The 23929-nt window shown below is 44.8% G+C and overlaps 1 protein-coding gene across 1 annotated transcript in view; it reads left to right on the plus strand.

Annotated features, from left to right (window-relative positions):
- The first annotated feature begins 946 nt into the window (after nucleotides 1-946).
- The window catches only part of LOC124789733, a 451761-nt gene continuing 428778 nt past the window's right edge, over nucleotides 947-23929 (plus strand). The window contains exon 1 of the mRNA XM_047257185.1: nucleotides 947-1445. Coding sequence (XP_047113141.1) covers nucleotides 1365-1445 — 81 coding nt within the window. The 5' untranslated portion in view covers nucleotides 947-1364. The remainder of the gene's footprint in view (nucleotides 1446-23929) is intronic.

The raw sequence follows: 23929 nt of genomic DNA on the forward strand, positions 1-23929 counted from the left end.
CATAGTGCTCAGAGCCATTTGAACCAACTGTCAACAGCTATTTTTTGCATCAATATTTGATGATGTGATGGTTAATTTTGAGAGCTTTCGTAATTGGACCTTATTTTCATTATCATGTATGTGAGCATTTGACACACATCACATCTGTGAACTGCATCTGATGATAAGGTCAGTAACATTAATTTATGTCACATATATATATGATAAAATATAGAGCAGTCATGTTAATTTCAACACATCACTGTAAGAGATCTGCCAGCTATCTATTAACCATCATCATTTACCGTTCCGTTTTGATCCATTATATACGTTATTAGAACACCATCATCATTTATCGTTCCGTTTTGATCCATTATATACGTTATTAGTACACCGGATACAGGTAAGTCAAGAGCAGTTTAATGACGTATCGAAGCCACTGGGCAGTTCTGCATTTTATACGTTCAAAAAGCATTGCTCTTTGTGAATCTGATAATTGGTGGCAATAAGTTCAAATGCTCGACCTTGGATTCAAAAAATGTTATGTGGTATAAATACAACAGCCAATATAGGTTATACGCAGTTTTCAGTACCAGCTCAGCAATAGTGTTTGTTCATCGAGCCTAGATTTTAAAATCGTTACTTTAAGTACATATCGAATCATCGATTAATGCGCAATGCTGGTACAATGAGCATGACTACAGAGAAGTGCAAGTGGAGCAATGTTTTGATGGATTCTCTGTTTGCTCCATTACAACAGAACAGGAACTGACGCCCGTCGATGTCAGCTGACGTAAAACACGATTTTTTTTTGGTAGCCCTTCGCCGCTTTCGCCTCAACGTGCGAGCCTCTCGTCTGACAACAGACGCGGCCTGGCGACGCTATACGAGCAACGTGGTGCCACCTGTGAGGCAATGTAAGAAGCGAGTGCCGCGCCGGTGAGTCGTCGAACGGTTGCCACCACAACTGCCGGGTCTTCCGCTGGGCGCGATGCGCTGCGCTTCCCCTCTCCGTGTCTCCACAGGAAACGTGATATCATAAGCTCGAAGACGCAAGAAATCGTCGTGACAGTGCAGCCGGTACCGCGCCCCAGAGCAAAAACAGCTGCGTGTGCCAAAGCTTGCCGTAAGAAGTGCCGCGGAATCCGTCGCCGCACTGCCGGCCACGAGTTGTTTTGTGTTCGACAGGGTGCGTCCCTCACCGCAGCCGTCGCTTCAGCTTCGCTTGTTGACAGCGTGGTCATTTATTCGTGTTTTTGTGTGGCGGGTGGCGGCCAACAGCTGAGAGCTTTGGCGTGTACCGTTCAAACTGTTAACCAGGCTTTTGGTCGCCGACACGGTCTACAATACACGACAATCTGAAATTCTGGGTCAGCTTTTGAGACATGCTTACGAGAAGCAAACAAGCTGCGCTCCAAGAAATCCGCAGGTGGACCATAGAAGACGTCCTAGCAGTACTAGAGAAGGTAAGCTTCTAAACTTGTTTTTTAAGCTTTGTCGCGCACGTAACATGCATCATAAATGGTAAAGTCACACATCACTGGGGAAGGATTGAAGAAGTAAGGGACCTAGGAGGCACAGCTGAGTTTAGTTATATAAAAAAAATTAAAAAATTAAAAAAACGTCACTGGGAAAGGATTGAAGACGTAAGGGACCTAGGACAGCATAAAATAAAAAATTAAATTATCGGAATCATTTGTTTGACAGTTGTGACGTCTGACTTAGCGGACTAAATGTTTGGTCACTGACCTGAAAACAGGTGCGAAGCATCTTTCTGGGACAGTGTGAACACTTTCTGTTTGCAGCCTACAATAAAACGAAGGTAATTGAAAATTTAAGCAAATAGGAAGAACATTTTGCCTTTGGTAACGTGACACCGTCAGTTTAAATACGTGTTACGGAGAGTAAAGAGCTGATCTCACAAAAAACAACATAGTTTCTTAGAGACGAAATCTATTTCCTACGAATTCATAGTTTTTGTTTGTCTGCCTTCGTAAAAGCGCGTAAGCCAACCCAAAGTATGAATGGAATACAACAAAACAGTTCAGCTAATTTTGCTCTTCGTTTTGCAGATTGATAACGAGTGTGTTTACTTTACCTGTACCGTGGTCTATAGTAGCGCTTACAATGAACGGATCAATATCTCATAGTGGTGATCGCGATATCGATTGCTAGACAGACAGATAAACTTTCGTATCTTATTAATTCCCTCTGTGTAAAGAGACAGATTATCGCTGGATAATTACTCCAAATACATTGCCTATAAAAAATATGATAAAGAAAAACGAATTGTCCCTCTCAATAGTACAACCATCGAAGGATCCGACTTTGCACTGTGGAAGTAGAGTCTCTTCTTCGTACTTTGGTAAAAAGGTGTTTGAAATGTAGAATCGTTCTATGTGATCCAGCGGACTTTGTGTGGACTAGTGGACAAGAGCGGCAGCAAGTTTGAGGCTACCACCTCGGTTGCGAAACTACACGCAGACCACCGTAATTGTTACGCTCCTTGGCTTTATCATCAGCTATCGCTAGAAACTGGCACTGTTCAAGCTATAGGTTTGCAAATACATGTATACGTAACTTCTCATACACCAAGATTGTAAACAGGTAGCACATGTCCTCTTCACATTGAAAAATAAAGAGCAAAAAATCTTACATTGTCGAAAAAATAGTCACAGATGCGCGGTATGATGACAAGCAATTACAAGTGGCCTATTGACGGTTTGTTGCGTTTACCGACTTTATCCCACCGTCAAAAGTTCTAGCTAACCTGAACACATCTGGGAATGGCCTAGCCTGCAAACCGAGAGAAGTGACAGAGTGGTTAAATATCGCAGTCTTCTTCGTAATGAGTGGGATTTAAATCTTTAGGTCATTTCAGTTAGTGCAGGCATTCAAGGTCACGGCCACTTGCCTCGCTGTACATACACTCCTGGAAATGGAAAAAAGAACACATTGACACCGGTGTGTCAGACCCACCATACTTGCTCCGGACACTGCGAGAGGGCTGTACAAGCAATGATCACACGCACGGCACAGCGGACACACCAGGAACCGCGGTGTTGGCCGTCGAATGGCGCTAGCTGCGCAGCATTTGTGCACCGCCGCCGTCAGTGTCAGCCAGTTTGCCGTGGCATACGGAGCTCCATCGCAGTCTTTAACACTGGTAGCATGCCGCGACAGCGTGGACGTGACCCGTATGTGCAGTTGACGGACTTTGAGCGAGGGCGTATAGTGGGCATGCGGGAGACCGGGTGGACGTACCGCCGAATTGCTCAACACGTGGGGCGTGAGGTCTCCACAGTACATCGATGTTGTCGCCAGTGGTCGGCGGAAGGTGCACGTGCCCGTTGACCTGGGACCGGACCGCAGCGACGCACGGATGCACGCCAAGACCGTAGGATCCTACGCAGTGCCGTAGGGGACCGCACCGCCACTTCCCAGCAAATTAGGGACACTGTTGCTCCTGGGGTATCGGCGAGGACCATTCGCAACCGTCTCCATGAAGCTGGGCTACGATCCCGCACACCGTTAGGCCGTCTTCCGCTCACGCCCCAACATCGTGCAGCCCGCCTCCAGTGGTGTCGCGACAGGCGTGAATGGAGGGACGAATGGAGACGTGTCGTCTTCAGCGATGAGAGTCGCTTCTGCCTTGGTGCCAATGAGGGTCGTATGCGTGTTTGGCGCCGTGCAGGTGAGCGCCACAATCAGGACTGCATACGACCGAGGCACACAGGGCCAACACCCGGCATCATGGTGTGGGGAGCGATCTCCTACACTGGCCGTACACCACTGGTGATCGTCGAGGGGACACTGAATAGTGCACAGGACATCCACACCGTCATCGAACCCATCGTTCTACCATTCCTAGACCGGCAAGGGAACTTGCTGTTCCAACAGGACAATGCACGTCCGCATGTATCCCGTACCACCCAACGTGCTCTAGAAGGTGTAAGTCAACTACCCTGGCCAGCAAGATCTCCGGATCTGTCCCCCATTGAGCATGTTTGGGACTGGATGAAGCGTCGTCTCACGCGGTCTGCACGTCCAGCACGAACGCTGGTCCAACTGAGGCGCCAGGTGGAAATGGCATGGCAAGCCGTTCCACAGGACTACATCCAGCATCTCTACGATCGTCTCCATGGGAGAATAGCAGCCTGCATTGCTGCGAAAGGTGGATATACACTGTACTAGTGCCGACATTGTGCATGCTCTTTTGCCTGTGTCTATGTGCCTGTGGTTCTGTCAGTGTGATCATGTGATGTATCTGACCCCAGGAATGTGTCAATAAAGCTTCCCCTTCCTGGGACAATGAATTCACGGTGTTCTTATTTCAATTTCCAGGAGTGTATTTACCCGAGCCAATTTTCTTCTTTTAACAAATGGGGTGCCGAAAGAACCTTAAGCTCTTTCACCTCCGCAGTGGCGCGCTGAGGGGCATTGAAATTCCCCTTTCGTCATCTAGCTTTAGATTTTCCATGTTGCGTAAATCGCTTGAGTTGACTACATGTATGGTTGTTTTGAAAAGGACTCGGCCGATTTCCTTCTCCCAACAGAAACCGTGTTTCCGTCTCTAAATGATCTAGTCCTGGGGGCTATAAACCACAACCTTCTTATCTTTGCATGGCCTGCGAGAATGATGCTTATTGCAATATACGTTTTCAGATCATCTCCATTTTCCAAGTTCGACACTATGCAGAGCACCATTCTGAAACATTTTTCTACTAATACGAGTAATACAACATAACTGTCGTTATTTGGCGTGTGTGAAATTAATACTTTGCTTAGAAATGAAGAGATGGTTGGTTGGTTGTTTGGGGAAGGAGACCAGACAGCGTGGTCATCGGTCTCATCGGATTAGGGAAGGATGGGGAAGGATGTCGGCCGTGCCCTTTCAGAGGAATCATCCCGGCATTTGCCTGGAGTGATTTAGGGAAATCACGGAAAACCTAAATCAGGATTGCCGGACACGGGATTGAACCGTCGTCCTCCCGAATGCGAGTCCAGTGTCTAACAAATGAAGAGAGAAAATGTTTTTGAAGAAGGCGGTTAGTTTCCTGGCCGTGACCACGCGGCTGCTGTCGAAAATGGAGAAGTTCTTAAGTAACTGAACTGTATATCATAGGTTCGGACTGCGATATGCCGACCAGTATTATACGATGAAGAGGAACGAAGTAAACCAGCGCTACATCTACCATAGGCATCAAACGTACTCTCAACGATACCACGCTATCCATCACGGGGCTTCCCACTGATAACACGTCTTGAATGGAATCCATAGTATATGAAATGCGAACAGCTTTCGACAATACGCCTGCCGTCTCACAGGTGTGGAGCACTTGGATCATAATACACTCCTGGAAATGGAAAAAAGAACACATTGACACCGGTGTGTCAGACCCACCATACTTGCTCCGGACACTGCGAGAGGGCTGTACAAGCAATGATCACACGCACGGCACAGCGGACACACCAGGAACCGCGGTGTTGGCCGTCGAATGGCACACAGGGCCAACACCCGGCATCATGGTGTGGGGAGCGATCTCCTACACTGGCCGCACACCACTGGTGATCGTCGAGGGGACACTGAATAGTGCACGGTACATCCAAACCGTCATCGAACCCATCGTTCTACCATTCCTAGACCGGCAAGGGAACTTGCTGTTCCAACAGGACAATGCACGTCCGCATGTATCCCGTGCCACCCAACGTGCTCTAGAAGGTGTAAGTCAACTACCCTGGCCAGCAAGATCTCCGGATCTGTCCCCCATTGAGCATGTTTGGGACTGGATGAAGCGTCGTCTCACGTGGTCTGCACGTCCAGCACGAACGCTGGTCCAACTGAGGCGCCAGGTGGAAATGGCATGGCAAGCCGTTCCACAGGACTACATCCAGCATCTCTACGATCGTCTCCATGGGAGAATAGCAGCCTGCATTGCTGCGAAAGGTGGATATACACTGTACTAGTGCCGACATTGTGCATGCTCTGTTGCCTGTGTCTATGTGCCTGTGGTTCTGTCAGTGTGATCATGTGATGTATCTGACCCCAGGAATGTGTCAATAAAGTTTCCCCTTCCTGGGACAATGAATTCACGGTGTTCTTATTTCAATTTCCAGGAGTGTATATTCTCCTGTAGGAATACATGTCTCTTCAGAGGAATCGAGACGCAGCAGTTCAGAATAAACCCGCACAGTGCACTGCGAGATACGTAATGTTGTCGACGTCATTATACCAACCAGCGCTTTACTTTACAGACGTGTTATCAGTGCCCGTGCCAATTACGCATTGTCTGCTGAAAGTTTTGCTGCGATAATTGTGTTATTTGCTGGACATTTAGCTGCGATACTTGCGTCAGTGTCCTCTCTTAAAACGTCGACCGAACGTTTAACTAAATATTAAGTATACTTCAGAAACAAGAATAGCAACTGGACTGTTAGTTTCGTGAAGTTTATTTCAGCCAATCCCCACAAAAAAGTTGTCAATATCGGTTTCAGCTGACAAGTCGTGATCAGTAGCCCGTAAACACTTATTAGCCGATGGCTGCGTCAAACCATGCTAGGAATAAGTTCCAGGAGACCCCTAGAAGCCACATCAAATTAGTTGTTTAGTGATAGAGGGTAGCGCAGAACTAACGAAGTTTTAACTAAAGATTTTTCGTAAATTCATGTAATTGCGAACTTTTCTGTTGGAGATTAAATATAAACAAACAGAGCAAGAGCACAAATACGATAGTTTGTAGGAGGCCGGGGCTAGACCTGGGGGTATGGAGTATTTTTAATATTTCGGAAGACGAATGGCGACTTTTAAGAGGCCATAAAAAGTTCTACTTCCGACCCTGTTGGAAACCTGCGTAACACCGACTTTTAAATGATTTTCTTGGAAGTAAAACACCTAACTGTACCATGGCTTTTGCTTTCTTTGAAAGCTAGTAGTAGTTGGAGACGGGACAAGCTCGGAATGAAGAAGCAGGGAGAACTAAATCGGCATTTTCGAAAAACCTGTCCTGTAATTTGCTTTGAGAGGAAGAGGGAAACAGCAGGGGTACCTCCACAAAAATTTGAAGTCCGCTCCCCCTGAATGAGATTTTAACGTCTTAACTACAGCGTGACCTCATTCAGTAATACTTCATATAACCGCAAAAAAATGGCATAGGATTTGAGAATTGTTGCAACTGTAGATACTGCACCAAATTACTTTTAAAATGTCTGATTCCATTAATGCACTCCCTGGTATTTGCCTCCCCTTCATCTTTAAGAAAAGTATGTGATACTTGACCGTCACACAGTTTCTGTCGAACTGCAAATCATCATGGTATAATGCATCACATAGCGCACTTTTTACGGCACCAAACTAGGCATTCTTGCCATTGCATTTGTTAATGCAGCAGAGAAAAAAAACGTCAACAAAACCTCTATAAAATTGGTAGTGGCTGTACTTAGGATGCTTGCGAAGAAAGCGTAGGGCTTAACGTCCTATCGGTAACGAGGCCGTTGGAGACGAAACACACGCTCGGATTGGAAATGCTGGAAAAGGAAATCAGTCTAGTACTTTTCATAGGAAGAAACTAGGCATTTGCCTTGAGTGATTTGGGGAAACGAAAGACAAAGTAATTCTGGATGGCTGATCACTAATATGAAACTCCGTCCTCCCGAATGAGAGTTGTTGCTGTGGTCTTCAGTCCAGACACTGGTTTGATGCAGCTCTTCATGCTACTCTATCTTGTGCAAGCTTCTTCATCTCCCAGTACCTACTGCAACCTACATCCTTCTGAAACCTTAAATACTACGCTGCCTATATGACAACCCGAAACTTTATGACCACATCCTTTAAAGCAGGGATGTCCAACCTTTTAGCGTACCTGGGCCACGTAGTAAGAAGACTTTTTTACCGATCCTGTTATAGATGCTCACTTCTTGGGGGATATTTGCTTCCGGTCGCATGCGGCCCGACCGCGAATTGGACACCCCTGCCTTATGGCGTGTTGGTCTACGTTCGGAACGCAATACAGCTGCGATTATGCGTGTCATGGACACTCCAAGTACTTGGTAGGTTTCCGGAGATATGTGGCATCAGATGTCTACACACAGATCAAGCAGTTCTTGTAAATTACGGGGCGGTGGTTTGTGGTCTCCTAGTTGGCGTCCCAGATGTGTTGCATCGGGCTCAAGCGAATTTCATCGACAAGACATCAACCGGAGTTCACTGTCATTCTCATTAAATCTCTGTAGCACAATTCTGGCCTCGTGACATGGACAGTTATCCTGCTGCAACACGAGATGGCCGCAGTGAACACAGCATGAAGGGATGCAGATGGTCCGTGTTCATGCAGTCCACGGCTGTCATAGTGCCTTCGATTACTACTTCAGGTCCCATGAAAGCCCAGATGAGTGACCCCCATAGTATAATACTAGCCCCACCAACCTGCTTCAGTGGCGAGTTGCATGTCTCGAGTAGCCTGGATGGTGGAGTATCCGGAGACGATCATCGACCTGGTGTATCAAGAAACGTGATTCCTCCGACACTTTTCCATATATCCATCGTCTTATCTCGATGATTCCGCGCCCACACGATGTAGTTGGTTCATCAAGGGAACACACAAGAGTCGTCAGCTGCGAGCCCCATGTTGAACAAAGTGTGCTGCACGATGTCCTCCAAAATACTCGTTCCTACACCAGCATTGTACTCTGTCGTAAGTTCTACTACAAATCGCCGACTATCCAACTTTACAGAGCGGGAAAGCCCACGATCTCTATGTTCTGGTGGGTGTGGTCGTCCAGCACCTTATCGCCTATTCTTGGTTTTACCGCCTTTCAACCACCTTCCACAGACGCTCACGGCAGTAGCACGCGAACAGTCGCTTATCTTAGCTTATTCGAAACACTCGTTCCCAGGCGGCGGGCCATAACAATCTGCCCTTCGTCATGGCACTGGACGCTTATGGCACTGGATTTCCTCATCTGTGGCCCAGATCGGCGCTAGAACCGAGCGAGGTGGCGCAGTGGTTAGACACTGGACTCGCATTCGGGAGGACGACGGTTCAATCCCGCGTCCGGCCATCCTGATTTAGGTTTTCCGTGATTTCCCTAAATCACTCCAGGCAAATGCCGGGATGGTTCCTCTGAAAGGGCACGGCCGACTTCCCTCCCCATCCTTCCCTAATCCAATGAGACCGATGACCACGCTGTCTGGTCTCCTTCCCCAAAACAACCAACCAACCAATCATCGGCGCTAGAATGATTCCCCCATTTGTCTCTGCTCTGCTTATACACAGTACTTTCGTTGGCGCGTAACGTGCCAACAACGCCACCAGGCGGCATTCAATCTCACGGTGAGCAGTGATCATAATGCTTCTTCTCACACCATCGAAGTTCGATACTGTTTCTGTGTCAAGTGTGTAAGTATAACTGTTTATGTGACTGTGCTATGTAAATGTTAAGTGCCGTATCGTGTTGGTGCCTCTCTTTAATATCGCCAAGAGGACCGCCAAGCATAACGTCCTCCTTACATCACCCATAGTGTCAAACGTCCTCTTTCCGTCTGACGTTTCTGAAAGATCTGAAAAGTGACATGATAAGGAAAAAACATTGTTGTACCACCACCTTCTCTTGCCAACCAAATGATGCTGAAAATCTCTTCCACCATTATACTGACTAGACAAAACAGTGCTTTATCACCTCTGCTTTCCTTGCCATCCAAATGAAGGTGTTGAAAATCTCTTCCACCGTCAAGATTCAACAAGGTACATCAAGTTAGAGTACCACCGGGTGCGAAACGAACTATTCCTGGAAACGGCTTCGTAAAACATTTGTAAATAATCTGTTATGAGACAATTCCAACCATTCTTTGTGTGTTCGACAAGTTGAATAAGTCAATACTTTTGTCAAATATTCAAATGTACTACAGAGAAAGACAATCTGTGCGGTACAGTTGTCTACACGTGTTCAGCATTTTCTGTTACTGCAACGTGCGCCACACCCTAGGCGATCATTTCAGAGTAATTCCTCAAAAAAATGGTTCAAATGGCTCTAAGCACTATTGGACTTAACATATGAGATCATCAGTCCCCTAGACTTAGAACTACTTAAACGTAACTGATGATGTAAGAACATCACAGACATCCATGCCCGAAGCAGGATTCGATCGAACCTGCGACCGTAGCAGCAGCGCGGTTCCGGACTGAAGCGCCTAGAACCGCTTGGCTACAGCGGCCGGCAGTAATTCCTCAAACGAGTTTGTAAAACATTATTTTCGTGAACAATTCGTAATGTTTCATGGTCGTATACTAGAGTGTTGCTTCGACTGCTGTACCGACAGTGAAATACAGTCGTAGCTTATCTTGTTTACACGTGTCGCTAATGCTGTATAAAGTGTTGTGATTTAAATGGATGTCCACAGTATTTTAACTATGGGGAGGAGTAAGGCAAGATTTTCACACCGATATTTTTTACATTAAGAGTCGAGCATCGAAAACGTGTCATGCTCTAGAATTAAATTTTGCGGGAGAATCACAAAACCTATTATATCCTAAGGAGTGATGGCTAGCTTCTTAATATTTTTTTGTATGTGGATTACTATTACACCGTACCCAGAAGGTACACGTTAGCTCATTAGTATACAGGATGCGACGCGTACCTTTCTTACCTCAAATAACTTTTGACTCACTAAATATATTTGTAGTCTCTTTCACCAAGTCGGCTAGTGACTATGGTAACATGAAATAAAGACCAATGCGTTTTCACAAACATCATCAGCCATTATATGCTCTTTTTTAATTTTTTATTTAAACTATATTCAGCGATATAGCTCTTTTGTATATCTGACAAGTTATGGAGTAAAAGATGTTGATATTGGTATTTTTGTGTTGTTGCCGCTATTTGAATGGCACTTCGGCCCGAAATTTACGACACACTCCAAGGAAACAAGCGTCAATGGCACTTCGGCCCGAAATTTACGACACACTCCAAGGAAACAAGCGTCGTTGAGACAAGAATTACTTGATGCTATTTTTAGAGCAAGTTGCCAAAGTTTACGCCAGTTCGAAATCTCTTTCCTTCCAAAAGCAGATTCGTCTCAGATATCTTCACGCTTAACAAAATCAACGATTTCATATTGTGCGCCATAGAATGTATGTACTCGAATAAACGTTAAACACATCCGCAGTTTGGAGACTATGCCGTCATCGTTTGCTAGCGACATTTATGGTGACTTTTCATGGATTAAAGGTGAACCATCTTGAGGGTTGGCTTGTTATAATTATGTGGACTGTCATGTTCGATGTACATTGTAAAAGGGACGAAGGCTACTATGACATCCCACCTACTTCGATGTTATTAGACTAGGAACATTTTCTACGACTGGGCGAATATAAGGGGAGAAAAATGATCACGAATTTGCTGAAGGAACCCTCCTGACATTCGCCTGGCCTCATGTAGGGAAATCACGAGGTACGTAAATCACAATGGTCGGGCTGTTGTTTGAATCCCACTTCTGTAGAGTCCACTGACTTAACCAGTTCGCCACCCATCATGGTCACATAGCAGTTGGCGAGATTCTTTTATTCTTTCTCACACACATAAATTTATGATATAGTACAGTAGAGTTTATTCGGTTTGAGAGAATGTTCTCGGGCCATCTGGGCGTAGAAAGTTTGAGGAAGACTTTCCGTTCAATTTGCGCACACTTGCTGATCACTTCGCAGTTGCCGACTTTCACTTCATTTCTCACACCTTACCGGCTAAGTTATGGTAGAAGCATCAACACATCATACTTGGATAATTCCAGATGCATCCTTGCTCGTCTGACACTTTCGAGAGCAAATAAGGGATTCCGAAAGAAATAGCGAATCACATCTCTAGCATATGATATGGGTAACGAGAGTTGAGGAAATTGATAGTCAGAATCGCATTTTTCATAAATATTCGTAATGGACGAAAGGGAATGTTATTTTCATTTCATGAGAGCGACACTGGAAGTATTTTGGATTGGCGGATTGTAACTCGTTTATTCAACAATTTTCAAATCACTTCTTTCACCATACACCACATGAACTCATACACATTTATTTCATTACTTGGAACTACCTAGGAAATGTGTTAGCTTTCCACTTTTTGGGTGCCATTCAATTTGCAAAAAATACTTTTCCGTGCTGTTTAAGCTGGAGATTGTGTTGATGCAAAAGGAGACTTGTCTGACTTCGAATGTTTCTACACCTACACCTACATCTGCATAGATACTCCGCAAGTCACCGTACGGTGCGTGGCGAAGGGTACCTTTTACCACTACTAGTCATTTCCTTTCCTGTTCCATTCGCAAATAGAGCGAAGGAAAAACGACTATCTATATGCCTCCGTATGAGGCCAATTTCTCGTATCTTATCTTCGTGGTCCTTACACACAGTGTATAATGGCGGTCGTAGAATAATTCGGCAGTCAGGTTTAAGCGTCGGTTCTCTAAACTTTCTCAATAGTGTTTCTCGTAAAGAACGTCGCCATCTCTTCAGGGATTTCCATTTGAATTCCCGAAGCATCTCCGTAACACTTGTGTTGTTCGAACCTACCGGTAACAAATCTAGCAGCCTGCCTCTGAACTACTTTGATATCTTCCTTCAATCCGACCTGGTACGGATCCCAAACACTCGAGCAATACTTAAGAAAAGGTCGCGCAAGCGTCATTATACAGTCTCCTTTACAGATGAACAACACTTTCCTACAACTGTCCCAATAAACCTGTCACAGTTCTCACATTCTCATTCCATTTCATATCGCTTTGCAACGTTACGCCCAGAGATTTAACCGGCGTGACTGGGTCAAGCAGGACACTAGTAATACTGTATCCGAACATTACAGGTGTGTTCTTCCTACGCACCCGATTTAACTCGCGTTTTTCCACGTTTAGAGCTATCTGAAAATCATCACACCAACCGGAAATTTTGCCTAAGACGTCTTGTACCTTCCTACAGTCAATCAACTTCGACGCCTTACCGCACACCACGCCATCACAGCAAACAACCGCAGATGGCTGCCGACCCTGTCCATCATATCATATCATTTATGTATATGGAGAACAATAGCGGTCCCATCACACTTCCCTGGAGCACTCCTGACGATACCCTTGCCTCTGATTAACACTCAGCGTTGAGGATGACATATTTTCTGAAACTTCCTGGCAGATTAAAATTGTGTGACTGACAGAGACTCGAACTCGTGACCTCCCGAGTTCGAGTCTCGGTCCGACACACAGTTTTAATCTGCTAGGAAGTTTCGTATCAGCGCACACTCCGCTGCAGAGTGAAAATTTCGTTCTGGAACTGAGTTCTATTACTTAAGAGCTCTTCGAGCCACTCACATATTTGTGAACGTATCCTATATGCTCGTACCTTCGTTAATAGCCTGCAATGGGGTACCGCGTCAAATGTTTCCCGGAAATCTAGGAATACTGAACCTGCCTGTTGCCCTTCATACATAGTTCGCAGGACAACATGTGAGAAAAGGGTAAGCTGAGTTTAGCACGAGCGATGCTTTCTAAAAACATGCTGATTCGTGGACACAAGCTTGTCAGTCTCAAGAAAGTTTATCATGTTCGATCTGAGAATATGTTAAAGGATTCTGCAGTAGACGTAAGTTAGGGATATTGGTCTGTAGCTTTGCGTTCTTTTACCCTTCTTATAGACGGGAGTCACCAGCGCTTCTTTCCAGTCGCTTGGGACTTTGTACCGGGCGAGAGATTCGCGATGAATGCAAGCTAGGTAATGGGCCAGGGGCGTAGAGTACTCTTTGTAAAACTGAGTGGGGCTCCATCCGGACCTGGTGACATATTTGCTTTCAAATCTTGGAGTTGTTTCTCTGGGATGATTATTGCTATGTCGTCCATACGGGAGTCTGTCGGATAGTCAAATGACGGTATATTTGTACGATTCTCCTAAGTGAATGATTTCTTGAACGTGAAATTTAAAACTTCGGCTTTCGCTTCGCTGTCTTCGACTGCTACGCCAGACTTGTCATCAAGGGACTAAATGGAAGACTTAGTCCCGCTTAGCTATTTTACATACGACCAGAATTTTCTCGGGTTCCCTGCCAGATCTTTTGCTATGGTATGACGGTGGTAGTTGTATGCTTCGCGCATAGACCTTTTCACAGACGCACGAATCCCTACTAACCTTCACTTGTCATCATTCTCTTTTGATTCTAGAGTTCAACAGCCTCTGCTTCCCCAGCATCTTCCGAATTTCGTTATTAAACCATGGTGGGTCTTTTTCATCCTGTATCCACTTACTAGGCACTTAATACTCCAGACCACTATTTACAGTCTGCTTAGGCGTTGCCCATAATTCCTCTACATCCATCTTACTGGAACTAAGTGATGTCAGCTCACTATCTAAGTGAGGTAGTAATAACTGCTTAGCTAGCAGAAACACTACCTTTTCAGATGGGCGAAGCAACTACTTTCATCTCACATGTGCCATGCTTTTTCACTTTGGTGGATGGCACAGAAAGGAGAAACTCCAAACAGATCGTCTTTTGGCTAGAAGTTCATACGAGTGCAACAGTATGTCGTATATTTCCTGAGTACCTCCCAACCGCTTTCTGTTTCTCTGGCTAAGAAGTAAACGTTCATGCGCAAATAGTTTCTGCTACAGTTGATCCAGCGTTAATGGTTCCCTCTGTCAACAAAAAACTTTTCTACAGATCGTCTGCAATAATGGTTCATGACAGCAGTTTCCGCCTTTACTTTAGAAAGACCACGTACTCGAAAAACAAAAAGGCAAGAAAAACCTTATTTATAGTTGTGCAAAATCTTGGAACAGAAAGCATTTCACAGAAAGTGAGCTTTTGACGGCTGTTGCCTCTCATTCTTCCTCGCGTTGCTGGCGGGAGGCCAAATCATCAGTGTATTATCTGGCCCAACGATGAATGCTCATTACACATTACAACAATTCTGTTTGGTTTGGAATTTCTATTGAACGCTGCTGAAGCTGTAGGCATAACCTCCACACGAGAACATAATGATGGAAAACTGTTGCTCGCACATTCATTATGTGGTGTAGTTAACCGTCGCTATCTATTCACTAGAATAATTAGTGGGCTGTAGAAATATATTTATAAGTATTTCATTGGAATTAATTACAGAATAAGCCTTCAAGGAATTAGGGGCGTCCTTTCTCTAATAGTTTCGTGATCTGGACGCCTAGAGGCTCGAACTCCACAGAGCTACGGCCGTAAATTGTGACGTAGTAATAAACATGTAAAGCTGGGTCCAGACTTGTTGCGTGTCATAAGACTGTTGCTTGATTGTTTTGTATCAAAGTGTTGATACATAACCATCTTGATCACTTACTTGTTGAAAAGGGATGATAGTAACTCCAGGTGTGCTCTGCGTTCCATCAGCACAGCTCTCTACTGCAATCCGTAGGATTAACATTGGATATACTGAAGAATTTAAAAATAGATTGTAGAAATGTAAACTTAATGAGTTTGTGTGGACATTTGTAATCCAAAAATCAACATTCTTTAGATAAACTGAACAACTTCCGACCGAGACTCCCTAATACAGAATTTAATGCGAATATTATTTGCTCTCCAGTACCATTATTCAGCTGTGAACATCACTATACGTTTCTGTGTTCGGTGACATATGTTAATCTCGCGTAGGGACTAAATAAATTGTCGAAATTAAATTTCGGTATTTCTGTGAAACCGCTGGGACTAGTTTCCTTAAGTGTAAAATGAAGCTAGATGCATGCTGCTGCTGCTGCTGCAGGAACGTCTTAACAAGAGTAATCCTTGATATTGGTGATGATGATGATGATGATGATGATGATGATGATGAAACGCTCAGTGGATAAGTAAAGCTGTCTTCAGCCCTACAGTTTGAAAGCTGCAGTGCTTTACTAGGCTGTGGTACACCCGTACCTTTCTCTGACCTTTGAACTGACTCACCTAAACAATTATAGGTGCAACTACGGTTTGGCGTGGACCCCGAACCATACTGCATCTTGCAAATTTTCACATTTAAAAATCATTGTCAGAGGTGAAGGAAGTGATAAGTGTGGTGTCACCGCCAGACACCACACTTGCTAGGTGGTAGCCTTTAAATCGGCCGCGGTCCGTTAGTATACGTCGGATCCGCGTGTCGCCACTATCAGTGATTGCAGACCGAGCGCCGCCACACGGCAGGTCTAGAGAGACGTCCTAGCACTCGCCCCAGTTGTACAGCCGACTTTGCTAGCGATGGTTCACTGACAAATTACGCTCTCATTTGCCGAGACGATAGTTAGCATAGCCTTCAGCTACGTCATTTGCTACGACCTAGCAAGGCGCCATTATCAATTGCTATTTATCTTGTGATGCATGTACCGTCAGACCGATGTTCACCAATTGTGGATTAAAGTTAAGTATTCCAGCAGCTACGTACGTTATTGGCTATATTAATTACCTTGTCCTGTTCCAGACCTCACGCCAGCCTGCGTGAGCTTAAACGCGTGCCTCTCGGCTACCTCCTAGTGGCTTGGCTGTCTTGCCAAGTCACAACAATAAGTGGCATAAAAAACTCTTGGAGCGGCTGGAATGGATTTCAGTTAGGCGGGGGACTGTAGAAGTCTACATTTCAGATACGTTAATGCCGAGTAGGACAATTTTTTATGTTGAAGTCAATGGCTGCCCTAATCCACGCAGTCATAATTATCTTGCAAATGGCCCATTTGTAGGGCCGTGTTTACTGAAAAGCGCGCGTCTATATATATACTCGCACACTAACTGCATCAGTGGCCAATGAGATGTGATAACTGTTCAGCAGGCCAGCTGAATGCCAGATGACGTCACGTACCGTTATCGTTTACTAATGATATGAATCTCACTAAACGGCGAACGGTTGGTTTTACAGTTTAAACGCATGGAGAGGTCTCTGTAAGTTAATTTTAACCGTGCTAGTTTCAAGGAATAATGAATAAAATAACGGCAACGTAAGGACTGTCTGTCGAATTTGGTGACCACCAAAATGCGCAACTAACTAAAAACTAGTTTGGAATTTACTAAAAGAATGTCAGTTTGGTAAAGAGGAGGAATGGTGGATACGCTCTGATTACCTCGACCAGTAATATACCACTAACATAAAATGTATGACATTGTTGGTCATAGTGTCTATGATAGCTATAGGAAATAAAAGTGATTATTCTTGCAGATATGTTCGTAGCGTGTCTAGGGTGCGGGTTGGAGGAAGGAGAGAAGCAAGAAGACTATCCATACTTTGCACTTGTGCAGAACTATGCAAGGTCATCATCTAACCAAAGGCAGTGCAGATATGATGCGTTGACAAGTATTCTGTTTATTTTCCCAGTTCAGATATCTCAAAACATCCACTTTGACTGCTAAGAATAGGTTTGGAGATAAGGAAACTCCTTACCTAAATCCGCTTTCAACTCTGTGAAAGTCCCACTATCATGATCAAATTTTAAAAAAGTTGTAGAAATGCTACATTTGTTGTTCAGTACATAACGAAAGGTCTATCCACAACTTATTAACATAGCTGCGACCTACAAATTTCTTCACTACATGCAAATAATCCATTGTACTATATCCATCTCCAAGGACAGCATGATTAAAATCTAATCTATTTCTGTGCAGTTGGTTTTAATTTTAATAAGTATCTTACACTATCTGGATAAGAGGCTGTAAAAAGGAAACTTCATTATTTGCTGCGTGCCTCGTTTCTTGTGAAGTAATATATTTAAGCATAGATCCCGTTTTGGGACACTGTTTTCCGCTACAGACGATCTGTAAAGAGCTACACAAATTTCCCTCTTATAAATTTTCCTCCGACTTCACTCATATCTACTGAAACTGTAGAACCTTCCCGTCCTTCGAATTGCTTTATACGACTCATCGGAATGTCATTATTTTTTATTGATAGCTATCTGTGTTTCTGATTCATCTTCGGAATTATACAAACATTTAAAGAAATTCTGGAGTGCTAGTACTAATTTCTGTCTGTTGCTTGCTACCTAAGCACCCGTCATCTTAACATACGAAATATGGCATCAAACCAACATAAGTTATTATATTTTCGTCTTCATACTTTTTGTTTTAGGTTGTTTCGCTTGTCACTTTTTTCATTTATTGTCCAGCATCCTTTGAAAAACATTTCCGAATACTTCAGTTTAATTCCCCATGCTATATCAGGTTTCTATTACCATTTCCTTGAAACTCTCCTCTACTCTTTAATAACACCTCGTTACACTAAGACATTATTTTCTTCCACTTTCTTCATAGATGTATTATATTTTGCAGTTTGCAGTAAGTACCTTTGTTAAATAGTTTTCCATTTCATCTATGTCTGTACAATCTTCACTCTACTCATATGTGTAAAGTTAGTTGTCTGAAGTATAAACGAACACTTTCTCACAAAATTAGTTGGCATCTAAACTGCGCTGCATTATCAGAATTCTGACTCCCTAATCCATTTCGGATAAAATCGCGTCACCAAGTTTAGAGAAGTGACTCAAGAAGGCTGTCAATGTTCTCACAAGAGACAAAGTTCTTTCAGTAATTCATTTTATTTAGGGTACTGGCGGAAAGTGGAATCTGCGGTCAAATAATTAACAATGTTAGACTTTTAGGAACTGAAGAGTTTGTTTCGACGAAAGACGGTGTCGTTATCAACTTGTTGCTTAACCGGCGCAGCTCTGAGTCAGGCGGGGGAGTCCGTTGCGCAGGTGTCCGTAGGTTTCCGCAGGTGCTGCGTTCTGTCAGCATCTGTCTCGCGTAATTATGTGAAGTGGTGACGAAGGCGGACTCACATGGCGGTGACAGAGAGACATCTGGGTAGCTAGACATTTATTCCACTGCAGCCTGCGCATTTCCCGCTTTGCAGTACACGGCCAAATTTGCAGTCTAACCTGTCGTTTTACTACCAGTGTAAAGTAATATCAAGTCCTGACCTATTTCCAGTAGCGGTAACAAGGTATTCCTTCCAGCATTTTTCATCCATTTTTGATCCAAGTACTACATACCTATCACTTTGCTATTTTCCTAAATCTTTATTTAATACAGAGTAATGTGTTCCTGTAATTATTCCCGTCCCCACTCCCCCCCCCCCCCTAATGAAGTCATTGTTTGAACGAAACTTCTACCACGCAGCTGGAAAAAAACATTCATCGTTCGAAGCTAGATCTGCGGGTCTAACATGGGTCATGCAGTATACGACAGCCACAATGTTTCTGCCTTTATGCAAGAGGCAATAGTCTTCTTAGTGTTAACAGCTTTCTGTGCCGTTGAGATTTGACAGCCAGAACACTGCTGATAAACATGCTTGACATATCATCCCGCACCCGTTCCCATAGCCGACCGGTCAGTTTCTCTGACTTAAATGCAGGACCTCTGTTCAACAAACAGCATCCATGAGAATTTTTGCCTGTATTAACGAGGAATTTTTCTTGACCACGAACTGAAAAGGTATTCATTAATATAATAACGAAAAAAATGCAACAACACCCAGAACTTTGTTCAATGGCACGAGGGTATAATAGGAGCGTTCTCAGGGGTTTTGGTGATAGTGATTCATTTTTCACAGACACTGGCGGTCAGATGGCACTGAGGAGGCCTGTCTGTGCATCCTCTGTTTTGACTCTACACGGAGTATCTGTAAGTTTAGAGGTGAACAGTGTTTGGAATACTGTTCTAGGGTACAACCACGGCCCGACGACGAGTACATACTCCCGAACCTCAGCCATTTGAACGTGGTCGCATTAAGGGCCCGTGGAAAGCTGAATGGACATGTCGACGGGCTACTGCGCATGTTAGGCACAGTGTATCGCTGGGATGTCGTTGCTTTTAGCAGTGGTCTGTGGAACATTCCCTCACCCGTAGGCCAGGTTCTAGAGGTCCGCGTCGTACATACGCAGATCAAGATCGAGACATCGTGCGGGCAGCGTAGGCCGACGGAACATCGTTCAGGGAAGAAAACTGGTACATTTTCGCTAGATATGTCACCAAGAGTCATTGGGAACCGTCTGCTTGCAGCAAGATTACGATCACGTGTGCTTCTGCCACCGGCACCACGACACCGCCAAGCATGTAGTGTCGTGAAAGAATTGACTGAAGAGTGGAATAGCGCTCTGTTGCCGTCACTGATTAGAGTAGGTTCTGTCTGCACGTGAGTGATCGACGTACACGCGTGAGCTGATGAGCTGCCTATTCCAGAGTATATTCAGCCACGACACACAGGCTTCATGGTATGTGGGGGGGGGGGGGGGGGGGATCATATTTGGTTTTTCTGCAAGGTAAAGTAAGCAGGGTGCGCTACATGGCACAGGCTGTTTTTTACAGTGCTACTGGCATTTCTTCGACTGGAAGGTGATGTGCTGTATCAACAGAGTAATGCACATCCACATACGGCTGCTGCGACGTAGAATGCTCTTCGTGGTGTACAACTGCCCTGAGCGGCAAGATCACCATATGTTTCGCCAACTGAAATATAGTAGGGGACATGATGAAGAGGGAACCTAACCGTTCTCCAGCGCCTACAAGAATCATTGCCGAATTGCTACAAAAGCAGCAAGATGCTTGGGACAGTCCATCGCTGGAAGCCATTCGGCACCTCGGTTTCGTTTGCGTGCGAGAATACATGCCAGCATTGCCTCCAGAGAGGGAACACTGTGTACTGATGCGATTGTTCGGGCACGCTCTACTGTGATACGCGTGTTTTATTTGGTATGTATTTGTTATGATATAGTCCTATAGTAATGAACCACCTGTCACCTCACTTTTCAATAAAATGATCTTGTCCCTTAGGGTGTTGCATTTTTCTCCCGGCAGAGTATTTATGAGGGCAACTCAGAAGCCTGCTAAAGCGGAAGTAACAGCTCGAATGGCTACAAGTCTGGTGTAATGATCTCATGGTTAGTTAGTTAGTAACATCTTCCATGGATCATTTTGCACGATACATTGTAATGATGTGGAACGAGACATTACACATTCACGTTTCAGATTAATTTGTACATACGGCTGCATTCTGAAGATTTCAGTTTTTTTAAGAAAAAAATATAAGCAGATGTGAGTTAGTAACTCGTACCCCCGACCTTTTTGCACATTACAATAACAGAAATTCTTCTACGGAATGGAAGGAATTGTCAAGGAGAAACTTTCTCATTTTATAATAAATTTTACTTTGCTGTCTGTCAGAAATTTTATATCAATGTGTGAATGATCAAAAATTTGCGACTCTTAATGCTGCAGTTCAGTTACCTTAAGTGGACGATAATTACATGAAGCATTTAATACTTTTCAGTGACCCTATAACCTTGATTCCAGAAATCTGTCAACGAGATGAGCCCTCCAATCGAGAAAACATTGGCTATGACTTTCGAGGCTTCTGTTAGATATAAAACTTTCTGCAGGACAGGCATTGTGAACGATACCATCGAATGCTCTGTTGTCCTGTTTCCGTCTCACATTAATTTGCCCACGGGAGTGAATTCTCCTGCTTTATGCTAAATCTGTGTATCGTTAAATTGGTAAGTTAAAATTTTGTTTGCCTGACCGGGATTAGAACACAATTTCCTCGCGTTCGCCTCACAGCGCCCTCCGCAGGCGAGATCAGTAATTACGCTATTTGGTGGTACTTGATAAGGAGTTCGCCTGTTCGACTGAAGAAAGGTAGATTTTACTTTAAGGTGTTACCGAAACCAAGAAGCTTTAATTTAGATGGACAAAGAAAAATCGATATTCGCCTGAAATCAGCGTGCAAACCATATCCACTAGGACCTTGCGTTTGTGAGCAATGTGAGGTTCTCAAGTGGCATTCAACGCTTATTGACTAATGCAGGGTCGATAGTGTCTTCAACGGTTTGTGGATAATACGTTCGAGCATATTGACTAAGAAATAAGGTCACTTTGCTCCAGAGTCGTTCGCCGCGTAGGAAATTTATACTACCTCCTAGAGAGCAGAGGCTGCTTCTGGAGTGAAAGGAATACCGACGTCTGAGAATGAGTGTAGACGTCTGGCGTGTTCAAGGTGGACGCTGTTCTCGTGGTACTGCCCACGCGTGGTCGCCTGCGTCCTGTCTGCGCGCTGATGGAGAGCTGGCGGCTGCTCAGGACTATCATTAGATTCCGCAGGAGGCTGCGCTTCCAGTTTATTCGCCTTGCATTCCTCCGCATCGAGGCCGCTAACGGAGCTAATGGCGAGACGAGTCGGCAGTTTACGAAACAGCTGGCCTTCTAACGCTGCTACTCTGTCCGCACAAACAACTCGCCGGCACTGTGTTTCAATGCGCACTGAAGTTTTCCGTTGTACACGGTACTTGAAATCGTTTCTTCATAATTCTGAAAAAAATATGTATGAAGAGAAGAGTGGTATAAATGTATGCGGCGTGGTGGTCAAGGTTCTTCGCTCATATTAGCGAGAAATTTGGAGTAGCAGTTTCTTAACCCTTATCACTTCCCTCATCCTTTGCCTTTCTTGTACCGGATGGTTATACACTACTGGCCATTAAAATTGCTACACCAAGAAGAAATGCAGATGATTAACGGATATTCATTGGACAAATATATTATACTAGAACTGAGATGTGATTACATCTTCACGCAATTTGGGTGCATAGATCCTGAGAAATCAGTACCCAGAACAACCACCTCTGCCCGTAATAACGGCGTTGATACGCCTGGGCATTGAGTCAAACAGAGCTTGGATGGCGTGTACAGGTACAGCTGCCCATGCAACTTCAACACGATACCACAGTTAATCAAGAGTAGTAACTGGCGTATTGTGACGAGCCAGTTGCTCGGGCACCTTTGACTAGACGTTTTCAATTGGTGAGAGATCTGGAGAATGTGCTGGCCAGGGCAGCAGTCGAACATTTTCTGCCGCGCGGGATTAGCCGAGCGGTCTGGGGCGCTGCAGTCATGGACTGTGCGGCTGGTCCCGGCGGAGGTTCGAGTCCTCCTTCGGGCATGGGTGTGTCCCATAAGATTTCACACACATTTGAACATTTTTTAAACATTTTCTGTATCCAGAAAGGCCCGTACAGGACCTGCAACATGCAGTCGTGCATTATCCTGCTGAAATGTAGGGTTTCCCAGTGCTCGAGTGAATGGTAGAACCACGGATCGTAACATATCTGAAATGTAACGTCCACTGTTCAAAGTGCCGTCAATGCGAACAAGAGGTGACCGAGACGTGTAACTAATGGCACCCCACACCATCACGCCGGGTGATAAGCCAGTATGGCGATGACGAATACACGCTTCCAATGTGCGTTCACCGCGTTATCGCCAAACACGGATGCGACCATCGTGATGCTGTAAACAGAACCAGGATTCATCCGAAAAAATGACGTTTTGCCATTTGTGCACCCAGGTTCGTCGTTGAGTACACCATCGTAGACGCTCCTGTCTGTGATACAGCGTCAAGGGTAACCGCAGCCATGGTCTCCGAGCTGATAGTCCATGCTGCTGCAAACGTCGTCGAACTGTTCGTGCAGATGGTTGTTGTCTTGCAAACGTTCCCATCTTTTGACTCAGGGATCGAGACGTGGCTGCACGACCCGTTACAGCCATGTGGATAAGATGCCTGTTATCTCGACTGCTACTGATACGAGGCCGTTGGGATCCAGCATGGCTTTCCGTATTACCCTCCTGAAACCACCGATTCCATATTCTGCTAACAGTCATTGGATCTCGACCAACGCGAGCAGCAATGTCGCGATACGATAAACCGCAATCGCGACAGGCTACAATCCGACCTTTATCAAAGTCGGAAACGTGATGGTACGCATTTCTCCTCCTTAAAGAGGCGTCACAACAACGTTTCACCAGGCAACGCTGGTCAACAGCTGTTTGTGTATGAGAAATCGGTTGGAAACTTTCCTCATGTCAGTACGTTGTAGGTGTCGCCACCGGCGCCAACCTTGTGTGAATGTTCTGAAAAGCTAATCATTTGCATATCACAGCATCTTCT

This window comes from Schistocerca piceifrons, chromosome 3 (assembly GCF_021461385.2).
Source record: "Schistocerca piceifrons isolate TAMUIC-IGC-003096 chromosome 3, iqSchPice1.1, whole genome shotgun sequence".
Taxonomy (NCBI): Eukaryota; Metazoa; Arthropoda; class Insecta; order Orthoptera; family Acrididae; genus Schistocerca; species Schistocerca piceifrons.